Source organism: Osmerus eperlanus, chromosome 13, assembly GCF_963692335.1.
Source record: "Osmerus eperlanus chromosome 13, fOsmEpe2.1, whole genome shotgun sequence".
NCBI lineage: Eukaryota > Metazoa > Chordata > Actinopteri > Osmeriformes > Osmeridae > Osmerus > Osmerus eperlanus.
Genome location: NC_085030.1, coordinates 11,897,699 through 11,912,400, shown reverse-complemented (window position 1 = coordinate 11,912,400; position 14,702 = coordinate 11,897,699). Strand labels below are relative to the sequence as shown.

Here is a 14,702-nt window from a genome sequence, read left to right as displayed (position 1 = left end):
ATACATGGTTGTGAGACATTGATAAAAATGTTGGCTCATTGGAAGGCTTTTATTGCTATTTAAAGTTTAAAACAGTTCTGTCATGCCTAACAGGTATGTTTGACAAGGTGTCAAATTGTTTGCTTGAACCAGACTTCTCTGATATTAACAAGTTTAGAAACCTTGTGTTAAGAAACTCCCTCTAGGCTGAGGCTATGTTGCCTTCACAGTTATTCCTTCAGTTAGTTTTATTTAAAAATTACTTTGGTACAGCATTAAGAATTTTAATAATTCATAAGTTTCACCTAAGAGTTAGACCTAATTAAGTTTTCTAAATGTATTTGTCGTTGTTATTACTAATCTGGACACGCTCAGCGACATATGGTTGAATCGAGAACAAAGCGTCTTGTGTATTAGTGTCTAAAATAAAAATGTATTTATATAAATTCATTGTCCCTAGCGACTAGTCCGTATCTTAGCAAGTGCAACTGATGCTTACTCTTACTTACAAACCATAGAAGCTCTGTCTGAAGAAGAACGGTGTGATACAATATAGCTTTTGATCATCTGAAGAAAAGTTATGTGGTCAGTCATTACTGTACAGTAGACCTGAATTAATTTATCAGTTCTTGTTTTGGTCATCTTGCAGCTGTGGGTTAGAAATGCAGATGTTGATCTGAGGGGTGATGCTGAAGAAATGTATATCAAACACTACAGAGGAGTTGACTGTGCACAAAGAACAGAAGCCTAGCACATGTGTCATCTGGCTGCATTGATTTATAACTGCTGGATGGAGAAAATAAGAGGCTGGTATATAACTGAATCATAGAAGCATTGAATAATACTTTCCTCATGAATAAAATCATTAAAAGAAACCATATTTTTCCATATAGGCAGACTGGTCATAAATCCTGCATGTCTCATAGATAGATGTTCTCCTCTATAAATTAAGCTTTTAAAACTCAAAACATTTGGAACTGAAGTAATCTGAGGAGAACATTGTAAAAAAAAAACTTTATATCAAAAGAAATAACAAAAAACTACCTCGATGAATATCATAGGTATATATATCAAGCACAGCTTGTAGGCAGAGTACCTAAAAACAGCTTTAATCACACTCTAGGTTATATGAAGACTTCAGACAGAATTGGTGCACTTCCTTTCAGACCGCTGGTCCCACAGACTGCTGGTTCCAGGATTAGCGAGTGAAGAGGCTAAGAGGGTAATGCCTAAAACATCCTTGGGAACAGGGTTGAACTCAGATCCTCCAGCGTACAATGACTTCCCATTAATAGGTATGGGTCGGCTAGGAGAGTCCACCCAGGCGGAGAGATTTCCTCGAGGGCAGCGCCTCTGACACTGGGGTACAGGGCCCCAGCCATCTGTGGTGATTTGACAAATGATTTCATATCAAAGGGGTCTGCAGTGATTTGGGAGGTAATTGATTGGACAGGAGGCACTTAAATCCCTGATTGGTTTAACTGAGAAGAGGCCTGGAAGGAATATGTGATGACATGAGGAAGAGCTTGGTAATGTGGCAACGAAAACACTGCAGGCCATTTGAACTTTTTGGAGAAAAAAAAGACAGATTAATTGGATATTGTTACATAGAAATATGCAGTGCAAGAATATACAAAGATGACGTATGCTGTAAACAGGAGTGTATTGCTGTTGTGCATTGTATGCCGTACCCATATCTATGATGCTTTTAATGCAACCTTCAGGATATCCAATTTGTTCATACGCCCCCAATTCAAATCCAATTTCACTATACCAACAGTGGAATATGAATGGCAATGGAATGTTCCTCATATCGATTCATTCCGTATTGAGGTGTGGTCTAATTCATATTCTTTCAGCAGCAACTTCAAGAGTGGGTGGTGGAAATCTTATTTCATCCATCCATTTCCTGATTTTGTAGATATCATTAGGTGTTGTTGTGGGACCCATGCTGTGTGGGAGGTGACATCTTTACTTAAATATACAGGATAGTAGTGGCTTCCCCTGAGGATAACTCCCAAGCTCCAAAACCAATACAGAAGGAACATAAGGAGAACCAACCTGGCTGAGCTAACCACTCAGAATACTAACCACAGTGGCATATATGGGACCAGACATGTGCAATGTGAAAAACAATCCTGCCAAAGTAAAAAAACAACAACAAAGACAATAAACATGTTTAATTTTATATTTAAAATAATATATTTTGAGTTTAAACAATAGATTCTCAAAATAGACAAAAAAGGAATGATGAGAGAACAACAGAAGGGTTGTTTTTTTATCGTGTCTCTATGTACACCAGTTGAACCATCCTTGCTGTGAGCAGTCATATATAACGTGCAACCAGTCATGTCGCATATGGCACATGGATGCTTTGCAGACAAAGCCAAATCCGTAGTGGAAACCTGTCACCACCCTGAGAAAGCCAACAGTGGAGCCTATGTATATTTCTCATCTTGTTTTATAGCATAGCGAGCTGGACGCACAGTTTACCTTTTACCATTTGACATGGACAGGCTGTGTTCACTAGTGACAGATGCTGCACAGGAGCTAACCCAGAGGTCACAAATGACCTTTCGGATTGTCTTTTTTTTTGGTTCAGTCACACCACATATTTGTCTAAGGATGGACACTGATGCAACCTCAGGCACCTACCCGGCTTTTCTGTAGCTTGTCCTTCACAATCAGGTTTACCTCAAATGATTAGTTTTTGCGTGCGTGTGTGTGCTTACATGAAGTTGCTTGTGTAACCCATGGCCCAGTTATTTGAGTTAAGCATAGTACGAATCTTAGTTGTTGCAAGACTAGTATCTTGTATGACTGCTAGAGGGATTTTCTTTAATTATGCACGGTGAATCATCATTGCAATAAGATATGCTTATTCACAGGCAGGGTTTCTTTTGCTAAAACATGCTGCCTGTTTGCCGACAATGAGGTCTGTATGACTTCTGTGTTCCACTATAAGTCTATGAAATTGATCATCCACATTATTCACCATGCCACAAGCAAAGGAATTTGTACATGTGCATTAACAATTATGATAGAAATAGAGAAAGCAGAAAAGCGTAACACATATTAATGCGAATAGAAATTATTGTTCCCAGGTTACAGTCTGACTTCATGGAGGCAGGAGTGTGTGAGGATTTCAGTTGCCATGCTAATTTCAGAAACCTGGCAGGGACAGGGTGCAGCGAGGACCCCATCCAGGAGGTGGGTGATCCTATCCCCATCCCACACCCTCTCCATCTGCCATCCGCCTGTCTTCTGTATACAGTGTGAAAATCACTGACCCGTTTCACAGAATAATATAATATCCTATGTAAAAAATAAATAAATAGATAAATGAAGAGAGAAGATAGGTATATGTTCATGCTAAAATTTAGCTGCTTATGATATGGTTTGTTTATTCACTTTTGATTGTATCAGGTTGTAATGACAAAAAATGGCAAATTGTCATGTGAATCTTGAAGTGTGTCAGAACTGCCAAAAATATATCAGTCTCGTCTCCCTCTTAGTCTGGCTGGCTGTGAGATACTCTTCAATTATTCACAGATAGCAAGATTCTCCTTCATTTGCATCTCACCAGAAGAGGCAATTTAAAAATGTGGAAAAAGAGACGGTAACAAAAGAGAAAAGAAATGCATCTGGGAATGAATGAGAGGAGCCGGTGGATGGACAATGCATATAATGTGAGTTATTATTATAGTTTAACAATGTGCAGACCCCTGGGACTGACAGAATGCAATGTATGGCCTTTCAAGTACCATCGTTATGGAAACCAAAGGCCCTGGACGACCAAGTTACCCACCCACTCGGACAGCCGTTAATCATCTTCGCTCAGATCCTGGCACAGCAGAATTTGGCCAATGTGTCAAGAAGCAATTATGTATACTTAGTCCTCTGCCCACCCATCTCCACCATTCCCTGTTCTCTCCCTCTCCCCCTCTCCCTCGCTCCCGTGCTCTGAAACTCTTTATATTATCACAGAGCAGACTGTTTTAAAAGCTTCTCTCTTCATTCCTATCTTTCTCAAGGATGCATACAATGCAGACCAAGAAAAATAGAAGAAAAAAAAATAGATGGGGTATATTTTAAGCACCATATAATCAGACATTACTTTTATATGAATCATATCTGCCCATTTACTCATTATATTCTCATCCTGGGCTGAGTGACATACCAAATTACCCTACTGCCCCGTCGCATTCTTTTTGCATATTGGGTTTGTGCGGATCATAGACACTAATGTGAGTCGACGAGAGGGAGATTATGTTCTGCTGGTTTCAGCTAAATGTTAACACGGATGCATATCGTCGATGTCCTCCTGCTCATTACACCAGTACAGATCAGCTGTTTAAAAAGAGAGGAAAAGCTGCCAACAACACCAAGCAACTCGCAAACTCTCCAATTCCAAGGGCAGTCCATACATCTGAATGTTAACTTGGAGGTGACACGCGGGCGTGACTTGGAAGTTGTCAGACAAGACTCTCATTAGAGGTCTTCTAAATATGAGCTGTTGAAGGACAGGTCGACAATTAGAGTGCCATTTTGTGTAGGCAAAGCTCTGAACAAAGTTGATTGGCTCTCTCATTATTTAACAATGACAGGGACATGGTGGTGTTGTGTCATATTATTTACTGCCACACACGAGCATGCAGCTTTCAATGCCGGTCCAGTCACTTTAGGAAACTGTCCGGGCATTACAGCAACGAGACAGCATTGTGAATGGCCGCTTGATGACAGGTTGTCAGACACACAAGCTTTTCTCCATTGGTTTCCTTTTACCAAGTGTTTTCACAAAGTCTTTGCTTAGACTTGACCGCAGCAGTCAACCAAAAGAGGACACAGTCATGTTGACACATCGGGGGCTAAGTGAACCGAAATTGTGTGAATTTCTCTACATAGCACATTATCACATTTCGCAAATGGTAAGCAACAGGAGCAGAGCAGAGTGGAAAGTTCCTTCGATCGATGTGTGAAGATTACCCGAATAGTCTGGAGTGATAGCGTTACTCATCCATGCTCAGTCAAAGCTATCATTGCATTATCATTGCATACATTTTCCCTTCTCACCTCTGGAAGAAAAACCTCTGACTGATTCACTATAGGTTACAGGTTTTAATTGCAATCCCACATTTACAGATACTTGACCAAATTCTTCTTGTACTACCAGATCTATGTTTTTTCTAAGAAGAAATGCTTGGAATGGGGATCTTTTTCCAAAAATACGGTGTCACTTAGATTGGATAAAGCAAAGGCTTACCTTATGAGGACAGATGGGTTGGATGCTGAAGGACTTCTCTGGCATCTGGCTCTGATTCTACAAGAAAAACATGATCAGAACCTGCTTTCTGTGAAAGGCATCAAACAGGAAATCAATTATGACAGTGCTCATGTTACCCAGGGGACATCTACATTGTGCTGGTTTAAATGGACCAAAAAGCTGGTCTTATCAATTTGCTAATCCCAATTTATAGCATACTCCTACAGTAGTTTCTCAATGTCCCAAACCTCAGATTTGTTCTCAACCTACATTAGAAGTCCGTACAAGGGCGATAATGCTTATGTTTGTCCGTTTTCCTTTTTTCTGCTATAAAGATTAAAAAACAAAGCCACACATTATAGTAGTAAGACTTTGCATAAAATATGGAGAGACTTTTGCCCAGATTTTGAGTTTGATGATTATCATATTGTTAATACAGCAATACATACGTCAGATACAAGGAAAAACAGCACTTAAAAGGCGACTCCAAGGTAAGTCAACAAGCCAACAACAGATGGTCCTGCTGTTTATGATTATGCAAAGACGTGTAGCGGTTGCTACTCACAATAGCCCAGCAAAATAATAATAATTAAGGCCATCTTGAGATGAGCTAAGTTATACGTGAATAAACTTGTACCATGAAACCCCTCTCTGTGGAAGAAAGGTATATAACTGACTTCCCAGGCCTCTGTAGACCACACTGTAGGACTGCCTTCTTTCTTGGATGGCCTGTTGATTCCAAGCAGGTGCCGCCAGTTATATCCTCACATCCAATTATCCTCCTGCGGTATGGCTAATGCTCCCTGACACTATAAATGGCTTCCTTATGGTATCACCAAGAGAGACGAACAGTGAACTGTCCAGACGCCTAACATCTATATTTCATCACAACTTTAGTAACTGTGGAGAGGAGGACCCAGCTTTCCTAGCAGCATAAACACCAGTTCATGAAATATGGATGTAGCTATGGCCAGACTGTAGCTTGGCGGTCTGAATTAGGAGATACAATTTCCCCCACAGACTAAAAACATCTATAATCATAATACAATAATTGAACAACAAAAAGGATGGAGATGTGTGGAGATGTAAGTGGGAGAAGTGGGGGGTGTTTAGGGAGAGAGAAAGAGAGGCGGTTAAGGGAGAGAGGGAAGGGGGTTGATTAGTTTAATGATCTCTAACTGTAATATTCTTCAAGCTATTTAATACTGTCCATTTCACAACCATCTAAAAACGTTCCAACAGGATCAAAAATACAGATCATTGTAAATTATTCCTACCATTGGATGGTTACACAATAGAAACTATCAAGGCTTCTTGCTCAAGGGCAAAATAGTGTAGATTTGATTTAGGAACGTGGAAAAATCAGTATTTCCATTAACCCCGGCACCTACTATTATTATCCTTTTAGTATTTCCTGTTTTGGTTTAGTACAATTGCATCTAGCTAATAATGGTTAATGATAATCAATTTGGAAGACTAATGTTGTAAATTATCTAATGTATTATAGGTTATTTAAATTCAACCTTGAGACAAGTAGCTGAAATAACATGGTAAAACAGCTGATGGTGGCATCACCATGGACAATATTTTGTAACGTGACAGATGAAAAGAGAGACTGAGTTCCATCGGGGGTATTAAACCTGTAAATTTCTCCACAGACTTTTTGGTCTGGGCTCACCCCCCAGTTCCCCAGCTGTTCTCACCAAAGCCCTATGGGGTGAAGCAATAGGCTGCAAAGTGCCATAATCTCCCCCCTACCAGTGTCGCAACTGACTTCTCCTCTGTCTGCCATAGCAGCCACTGACGAGAGCTCTTGAAATGTCCCCTTCCCACAGGTACACAAAGACACGGGTGTCTCTTTGGGTCTAGCCAAAAACGTTTTTCAAAACCTGCCTGAGTCTTTTCACCACTCTGGTGCTGAGTGAAGTCTCAATTAAAATGGTGTTATGAATCAATTAACCACTGAATGTGAACATCTAAACACCTTGGTATATATTTCTAGAACATTTAGTGAATATATATATATATATATACATATATATAATTTACATCTGAAGGTGTTCAGTATAATAGACATTGGAAGAGGAATGTCTTGCCAAAACATTGTACACTAAATGTGTTCAATATTTGGCTTTAGAACCAAGAGAGTAGACTGTTCAAGCTTGATAGCAACCATAGATAATCTAAATCCTTTATCCTTTCATATACACACACACACACATACTGAATATTTCCTCAAGCTGTAATGAGTGTGCTATGTTTTTTAACAGGATTAACAGCATTAAAATCACATTTCATTCTTTAGCAGAACAAAACAACACTGTTCGTGAAGAGACTGTTCATTTATTACTGCTCCAAGGACGCTACATATAATCCATGAATATTTTATCATGAATATTTCATCAATACAGACGCAATGGAGCTATATCAGAGCATTAAATCTATATTCTTCCGATTCATTATAGCATATGAATATATGTGATTAAAAAATTAACACATTACAGAAAAGACAAACCTCTAACTATTGTGTTTTCAGATCAACTTTTGGTCTGGTTGATAGGGGAAACCTTGTTGACAGTCCTAGCAACACATGCCCTTGGACTACACCACATATTGATGTTTTCAGTTATTTTCTGAGCCAGGATGATGATCGTAATTTGATTAGGGTCAATGAGTACTCAGCAATGAGGTATGGGCAAGGCTAGAACCTGGTTTTGAGGACCAGTAGAGGATATTTAGCTGATTCAATCTACTGTCCTTTCTTGTAAACCCAGGTGTAGACAGTTCAGATTCAAGGCAAGACTTCTCTATCTAACCCTGCCTGGAAGAAAAAAAACATAACAAGACCACTATTCAGCGCCAGTGCAGAGTGGACAGGACTTTTGGCACGTTAGTGTATCTGGAAGGCCGACAGCACAACCGGCATTCTCAACACTCACACAAGGGGCCTTTATTCTGTCAACTTCCTTGGCGTTTTCTCAAATGTGGCCTGGGATACATTTCGTAAGTTATTTCTGCCGCATCTCTGCCCCTTTAGCTCTCTTGCTATCCGTCCTTTGTTTACCACCCTACCTATATTGTTTCACACACATACACACAAAAACATATTTCTCTCACTAGGATTAAAGCAATGCTGTAGTTCCAGGATTATCAAATGCCTTTGATCATGTGACTCCCATGTTTTTGATCTGCTGCATATTCAGGAAAAAAACATTTTCTCCCTCCATGGATTTCCCTTTTGCGAGAGATATGCTGTTACATGACAAGTGCATGTGACAGGTTGTGAGAGTAAAGAATGTACCCAGCACAAAAAAAACAAGTCTATTTGGAAAACTGTAGCAAGAAGTAGCTTGTTTTATGTCGTAATATGAGACATTGCGTGTTTGTTTGTGTGTCTGTGCATGTGTGTGTGATAGACCGACATTGTGAATTCTGAATGGATTGTCTTGTGGTGTAGCTGAATATGCCATTCACATGAATCCCAAATGATTGTGCTCCAAGAAAACTTCTCCTTCATCCACTTGTATTATATGGAGGAAATGACAGTCATGTCTCAGATATGGAGAGATGCACTGCAAGCACAATGGAGGATTTGCAACAAAATCGGCAGGCTTCGCCCAACAAACTAAAACACATGCACACCCACAGCAACACACATCCTCCCCACCCCACTCCAGCACTCTTTATCAGCCCCCTGCCTACCCCCAACCACACACACACACGCACACTCACACACAAAGCTGATTGTTAGAAATTTCAGAGCCTTGGGCGATTTTTGAGTTTCTATCCTGTATTATTATTTAGCTGCATGGACACGCAATCAAAAGGAGCCAATGTATGCTAATATTTTTTACCTAAACATTGCATGCCTGATGAGGAACTGAAATGCCATGATTGTAAGCCAAGGGACTTAGCAGTAGACAAAAATATATACTTTTTTATCCTTTCCTAGGATTGTTTCCAATAAATGTCAGTGCCAGTAGGAATCCAGGCCAAATCAAAACGATTATTTTGATGGGGCTTCAAGCAACACAATATCTCAATATGACTGGCTCACCTGGAATTGTTGTAAGTTGTGGTTTCAGGGGCAAAGAAAAAAAGCCATCAAAGGCTGATTGAATATCATTTTAATGGCAGAATCCCTACAAGGCAGTCAACGTCTCCACCTGTCATGTTGTGATAGAGACTGTGTCAGTCATGTAGAGGAATACAGAATCCCAGTCACAGCCCGTCCGAGTACTCTCAGACTATTTACCAGTTCAGTTGTAATAATGCCTTATTTGAACACATATGTGCATGACAAGTTACAGCTATGAGCCAGACCCGTGCCAGGATGGGTTTTGTTGAAAAGCAATTAGACTTAAAAATAAAAGTTATGCAACAAAGTTTATCTATTCAAACCAGTGTGTTTGGCATATTGAGGAAGGAGAAGGAGAATACCGCCCCAATTGCCTGTCTGCGCTTTTGTAATAGTCTGTTTTCCGACCTAGGATAGCCAATGCATGGCTCTGATTGCTTTGGCTGGGAGGAGAGCTAATTTCCACAGGGAGTAAGCCCTGGAGCACTCAGGAGCTAGCTTTTGACCAAGGTGCCAGCCAGCCCACAGGGAAAACAATGTAATTACAACTTCCACAGCTTTGGTTGTGTTGTGCAAACCGACCCACCATAAACAAACATGACTGTTCATTTTGATGTCCATTAATTAGATGTACTGCACTCACAAGGGATTTAGGGACCCTCTTTTAATATTATGTTTGACAACATGTCTAGGATTCCAGAAGCATTTTGATTAACTCAGTATCAAGCTGGATTAAAACCAGAGATAGATTTGATAACATGCTGGGATCCAATGTTAATCTATAGCAGGGGATACACATAATGTTGTTGTCTAACTTCAGGAATGCAAATGTAAATCTGTTGGTAGGACATAATGGGAAAGCAGTAAACAGTTCTGTTTTGTTGGTATTCCAGTTTGTATCAAGGTGTTCATCTCCAAAGTCCTCACTGCAAATGCAGGGTGTACAGAGACATGCTCAATTTTCCCTAAACATTATTATTATTTGCATGTCATTTCAAAGCAAATGTTCTCTTTGAATATCAGAGAAAGATTTGAGAACACAATGACAGATCATTCCAATCCACATAGGAGTTGACAAGAGAATGTTCCAAGGAACTGTAAATAGACTCCCATTTAATGCTTGTTGTGATTATCAACAGGGAGAAAAGTTGTCCACCATGACAGGTTTTATGTAATCTGGATAATAGCACAATTAGATGTGTGTGCTTGAAAGTTGTACAGTTGTTTTTATTTTTGAGTAATTGTCCTTTCATAAAGGTACCGTAGCTACAGTTGATCAATTGTTTAAGTCACACTTGTCATCATTAGGGATCTACAGTACTCAACCTTGAGCATTACAATGTCGAAGCAATGGCAGAGTCCACAACAGATGAAAAATTGCAGGCAGGCATAAATGTCGGACAAGTTTGGAGGTCAGGGTTCAGTTTGACTCAAATTGAGGCCAGAAAACTAGAGACAGTCAGAGAAGGCTTTATATTCCAACGTGTTTGGTTGAATAAACAGCCTTGACTTTGTTACTCCAGAAGACTCGGGTCGTAGTGTATTTGGGATTGGATCAGTCGACACTGGCATTGTTGGATTTGTGTATACACACACATGCACACACACTTGACCATATAATGTGGACGCTTGTCGCAACCTGCAACATGCTCCCCATCTTCAAAGTTTCTTTTTTGGCCTGCTCTTGTAAGTCCCTCTAACCAATTTGTCATTCTAAGCCCAGCCTTATTGCTGCCAGCGCTGGGATGATGGCAGAGCGCTCCTCTGATCCAGGCAGTGGCTAGGGAGCAGGCCTAGTGTTACATGCGCTACGCCGGGACATGAGTGTTTCTGCTTGTGCCTCCCGATCCTCAGCTCCAAGGCTGGAGGAACAGGCTTTGCAGACTCTTTCATTCAACACAAAATGGAGCTTTTCAGCGAGTGTGTGTTGTATGCGTTTCTGATGCAGATACAATTATCATAGGAAGGTTTTTGTTCCACAACGATTGTGTTTTTGGTGAATCGTTGTGACATAAGACTGTTTAGTGGTCTTAGAGGACTGTGGAGGTCTGCCTGCAAAATTACATTTTGTTATGTTCTTATTTAAGCTTGCAGATGATTTTATGAGGAACAATGTGTGGGACAAAAAATGGACTGTATCACTTTACTCTCTTCTTTTATCCATTTATGAATGCCGTTGTCCAAAGGGAGAGGAGCAAGTCTGTTTATAAGCTCATCAGAGACATTTAGCTGATTTACTCAAGCAGTTCTTGTTTGTAAGGCAAAGAGAGCATTAAGCATATTTAAAGTCACATTAAATTCCCAATGTCATTGATTTTCTTTTACACTCCGTCAAACAATACAACATTATACAATATTATACAAGATTATCCGAATTATTATTTTCTGTTTATTAACAAACTTAATTAATGTCCTTTTTCAAAGGGGCTTTATTGTTAAAGCAAAAAAAACATGATCCCGGCTGTACTTTCTGTGCCATTACTCCATCTACTGCGTTCAACGTATGACTGGAGCCCTATAATTGGGTGTATTGTCAAAGCAGGAACAAGAGTAGTGTGTTTTGGAAGTACAATTGTCAAAAGTATTTGTTAATCATCTGTTGCACTACAAATTACAGATCAGCTTCTCTCTAGTGATGATTAGTTTCTGTTCTTGCTGTGGGTGGAGAGCAACCTTTGTATTTAATGTTGCAGTCTTTCAATTCTGCTTGGCATTACACTAATTCATCATGATCTCAACAAAATTGACAAATCTATTCATCCATACAACCCAAGACTCCATCATCACCCCCTCCCCAAAAATTATCTCACTACCTTTCTCTCTCTTTCTGTCTCCCTCTTCCTTTCCCTCTTTCAAAATGTCTCTCTTCCTTCTTTTCAATCTCTGCATCTCTGTCTCTCAAACTCTTTATACAGTTTCATTCGTTTGCTAAATGTTATTTTTTTATTTTTTTAATCTGCAGAGCAAAATTGACAAGTGTGTGATTGGGGAATGAATCTGGAAAGCTTCAATCAGTTTCACTTGTACTGGCCATGTTCAACATGTACATCCACTAGTTATTCAGCCCTGATGGAACCGTGGAGTCAGATTAGGGGCAGGCGACCAATCAGACAAACTGTGTTTCCCTTGGTGGTCCCCTTTGTGCCTTGAACCTGTTCAACTACATTATCATGTGTACTGCTGTCTCAGGTGGCCCAGAAGTATCTTCAGAACAACTTCACCTCAGAGGGAAACACTTCAACTCTGAGCCTAGACATTTTCTAAACGATTATTAAAACTACAGAGAGAGACAGAGGTTATGGCTGAAAGACGGGGTACATATTTTGACTCTTATACAATCTAGTCACCCTGCATCTGTGAGGCCAGTCTAATGGATTGGGACAGGGGTAAAGAAAGACTTTATCAGTTGCGACACAGAGACACACATTAAGAGGTACCAGAATGCAAAAGGTCAATTGTGTCCACAGGCAAAGGCTTTCTTCTGGGACCTACTACACTTTCTCCTGTTGAAGCCCAGTGACACTATGATAAAGTGGGCAATCATCTAATTTCCCGGTATAAGTATTACAGTAAACGAAAAGCATAGAAGTTTCACTTTTTTCTCTTTTAAAATCAAATAACTTAAGAGAAAATGATGTTGGTATAAGTGTTTAATTTCAACATGTAACATGTCCATCTACACTGTGACACAATGACAGGAGTATGTCAACTTTATAACCTTGTAGCAGTCACATCCAAATGCGTCTTGATTTGTATTTGGTCTTGACCTCAACGGGCCTTGTGAACATGTTAAAACAGTCACAACATGTTTGTATTAGCCAATGACCTTTGGGATTTGAGGTCATTTTGCACACACCATTTAAATAAAAAAAGACATGGCATGATGTCATTAAAACAGAACATTCCCTTTGTTAAGATGTGCCCTCCCCTTTCTAGGATTTAATGTTGTTATCATTCGGAAATGAACAATATAATTTGTAACATTGTGTTGTGCTTTACTTGTTTTCGGCAGCACCACTCTGTGGTTGAGACAAATCCTTAATCCTCACAAGATAATAACAATGTAATCCTAATTCCCAGATGGAACTGTTTCTGCAAAGACAGTTTCTCTCTGAGAGATTCCATTTGAGAGAGAAAGAGATGTGAGTTCATTAAAATACAGTGCAATTAAAAGAAGAAATACTGCCCAATCCTAACCACCATGAATAAATAATGTCCTCATATTTAACTCAAGTCTTTTTCAACTTCAGAGAATTGAGGACATGGAGTTGCTCACCTAAAGCACCACGCTTTCCAAAATGCATGTAACCTCAAGACCTGCACATACAGTAAACACCCACACATACATGTTTTTCTGAGTCAATTCCACATAACGGTGGAAGAAAATAAACCTGACACAAAAAAAGATGCAAAAGGATTCCTATGTTAGAAACTATTCAATTTTAATTAATAGTGAATAATTATACTGAATGCTTCCCCATGACACCAAAATGATTGTTATCTGCATTTCACAACTATTGAAAATGACTCATAATTGTTATGCTAATCTATCAAATAATGAGAATAATAAACTGAGGGTTGCAGAGACACATCAGGGGTATGGATATACTAGTAGCAATTCATTTTTTGAAGGCAGCTTTGATTACACTCTCTGCCCCAGCAGGAACTATCTTAAAAGCAGTGCACGCCGGTCGACATATGAGGCGCTCATCCACCTCCTGGTTGTTTAAGAGAGCAAAGCACAGCAGTGCACTTTCCTAAACACACAGAGCACCAACCAAGGGACTGCCGTCTGGTAAAACACTGCGTGTCTCTCTCACTCTCTCTCACGCTCACACATGCACACACACTGCCTTCCTGTGCCCCGATCGCTTTCTGTCTCTGTCACACCACTGTTTCTACCCCCCCCCCGTCCTCTCTCTTTTTCTCACCCGCACCCCCAACTCCCTACCCTGTTCCTCTCACTCTCTCTCCTCTCTCTCTCTGCCTTTCTCCCCCTATCCCTCTCCCTGCAAGGTGACTGATGCCAACCTCAGGCTCTGGGCCATCCCTCCTGCCTCACACACAGCCACTTCACTAGACCCCGGGGGGAGCCCCCGCAAGGGGAAGAGAGAACAAGCCATGCCCACCCCGATGCCATTGTCTGAGGGGAGGCAGGCTCGGGGGCCCTTGGCAGGGAGTGTGGAGTGGTACACTGGAGTGCTCATTATGGCTCTGTAGGGACTGTCCTCCAGGGCATCCAATGTGTGGCTGAGGAGCTCATTACGGCAGGCAGCTACAGCGCAATTGCTGCACCCAGAGGAAGGGAGGCTCAGCAGAGAGATAAGGAAGGGGAGGGTTGCCAGATTACCCTTAATCAGAGACACCTGTAGACAGCAGCAC

The 14,702-nt window shown here is 40.4% G+C and overlaps 1 protein-coding gene across 1 annotated transcript in view; it reads right to left on the bottom strand.

Moving 5' to 3' along the window:
• Nucleotides 1-14,702, bottom strand: part of pcdh11 (protocadherin 11) — a 106,896-nt gene that overhangs the window by 52,800 nt on the left and 39,394 nt on the right. The window contains exon 4 of the mRNA XM_062476481.1: nucleotides 5,243-5,299. Within this exon, the coding sequence (XP_062332465.1) occupies nucleotides 5,243-5,299 (57 nt within the window). The remainder of the gene's footprint in view (nucleotides 1-5,242; nucleotides 5,300-14,702) is intronic.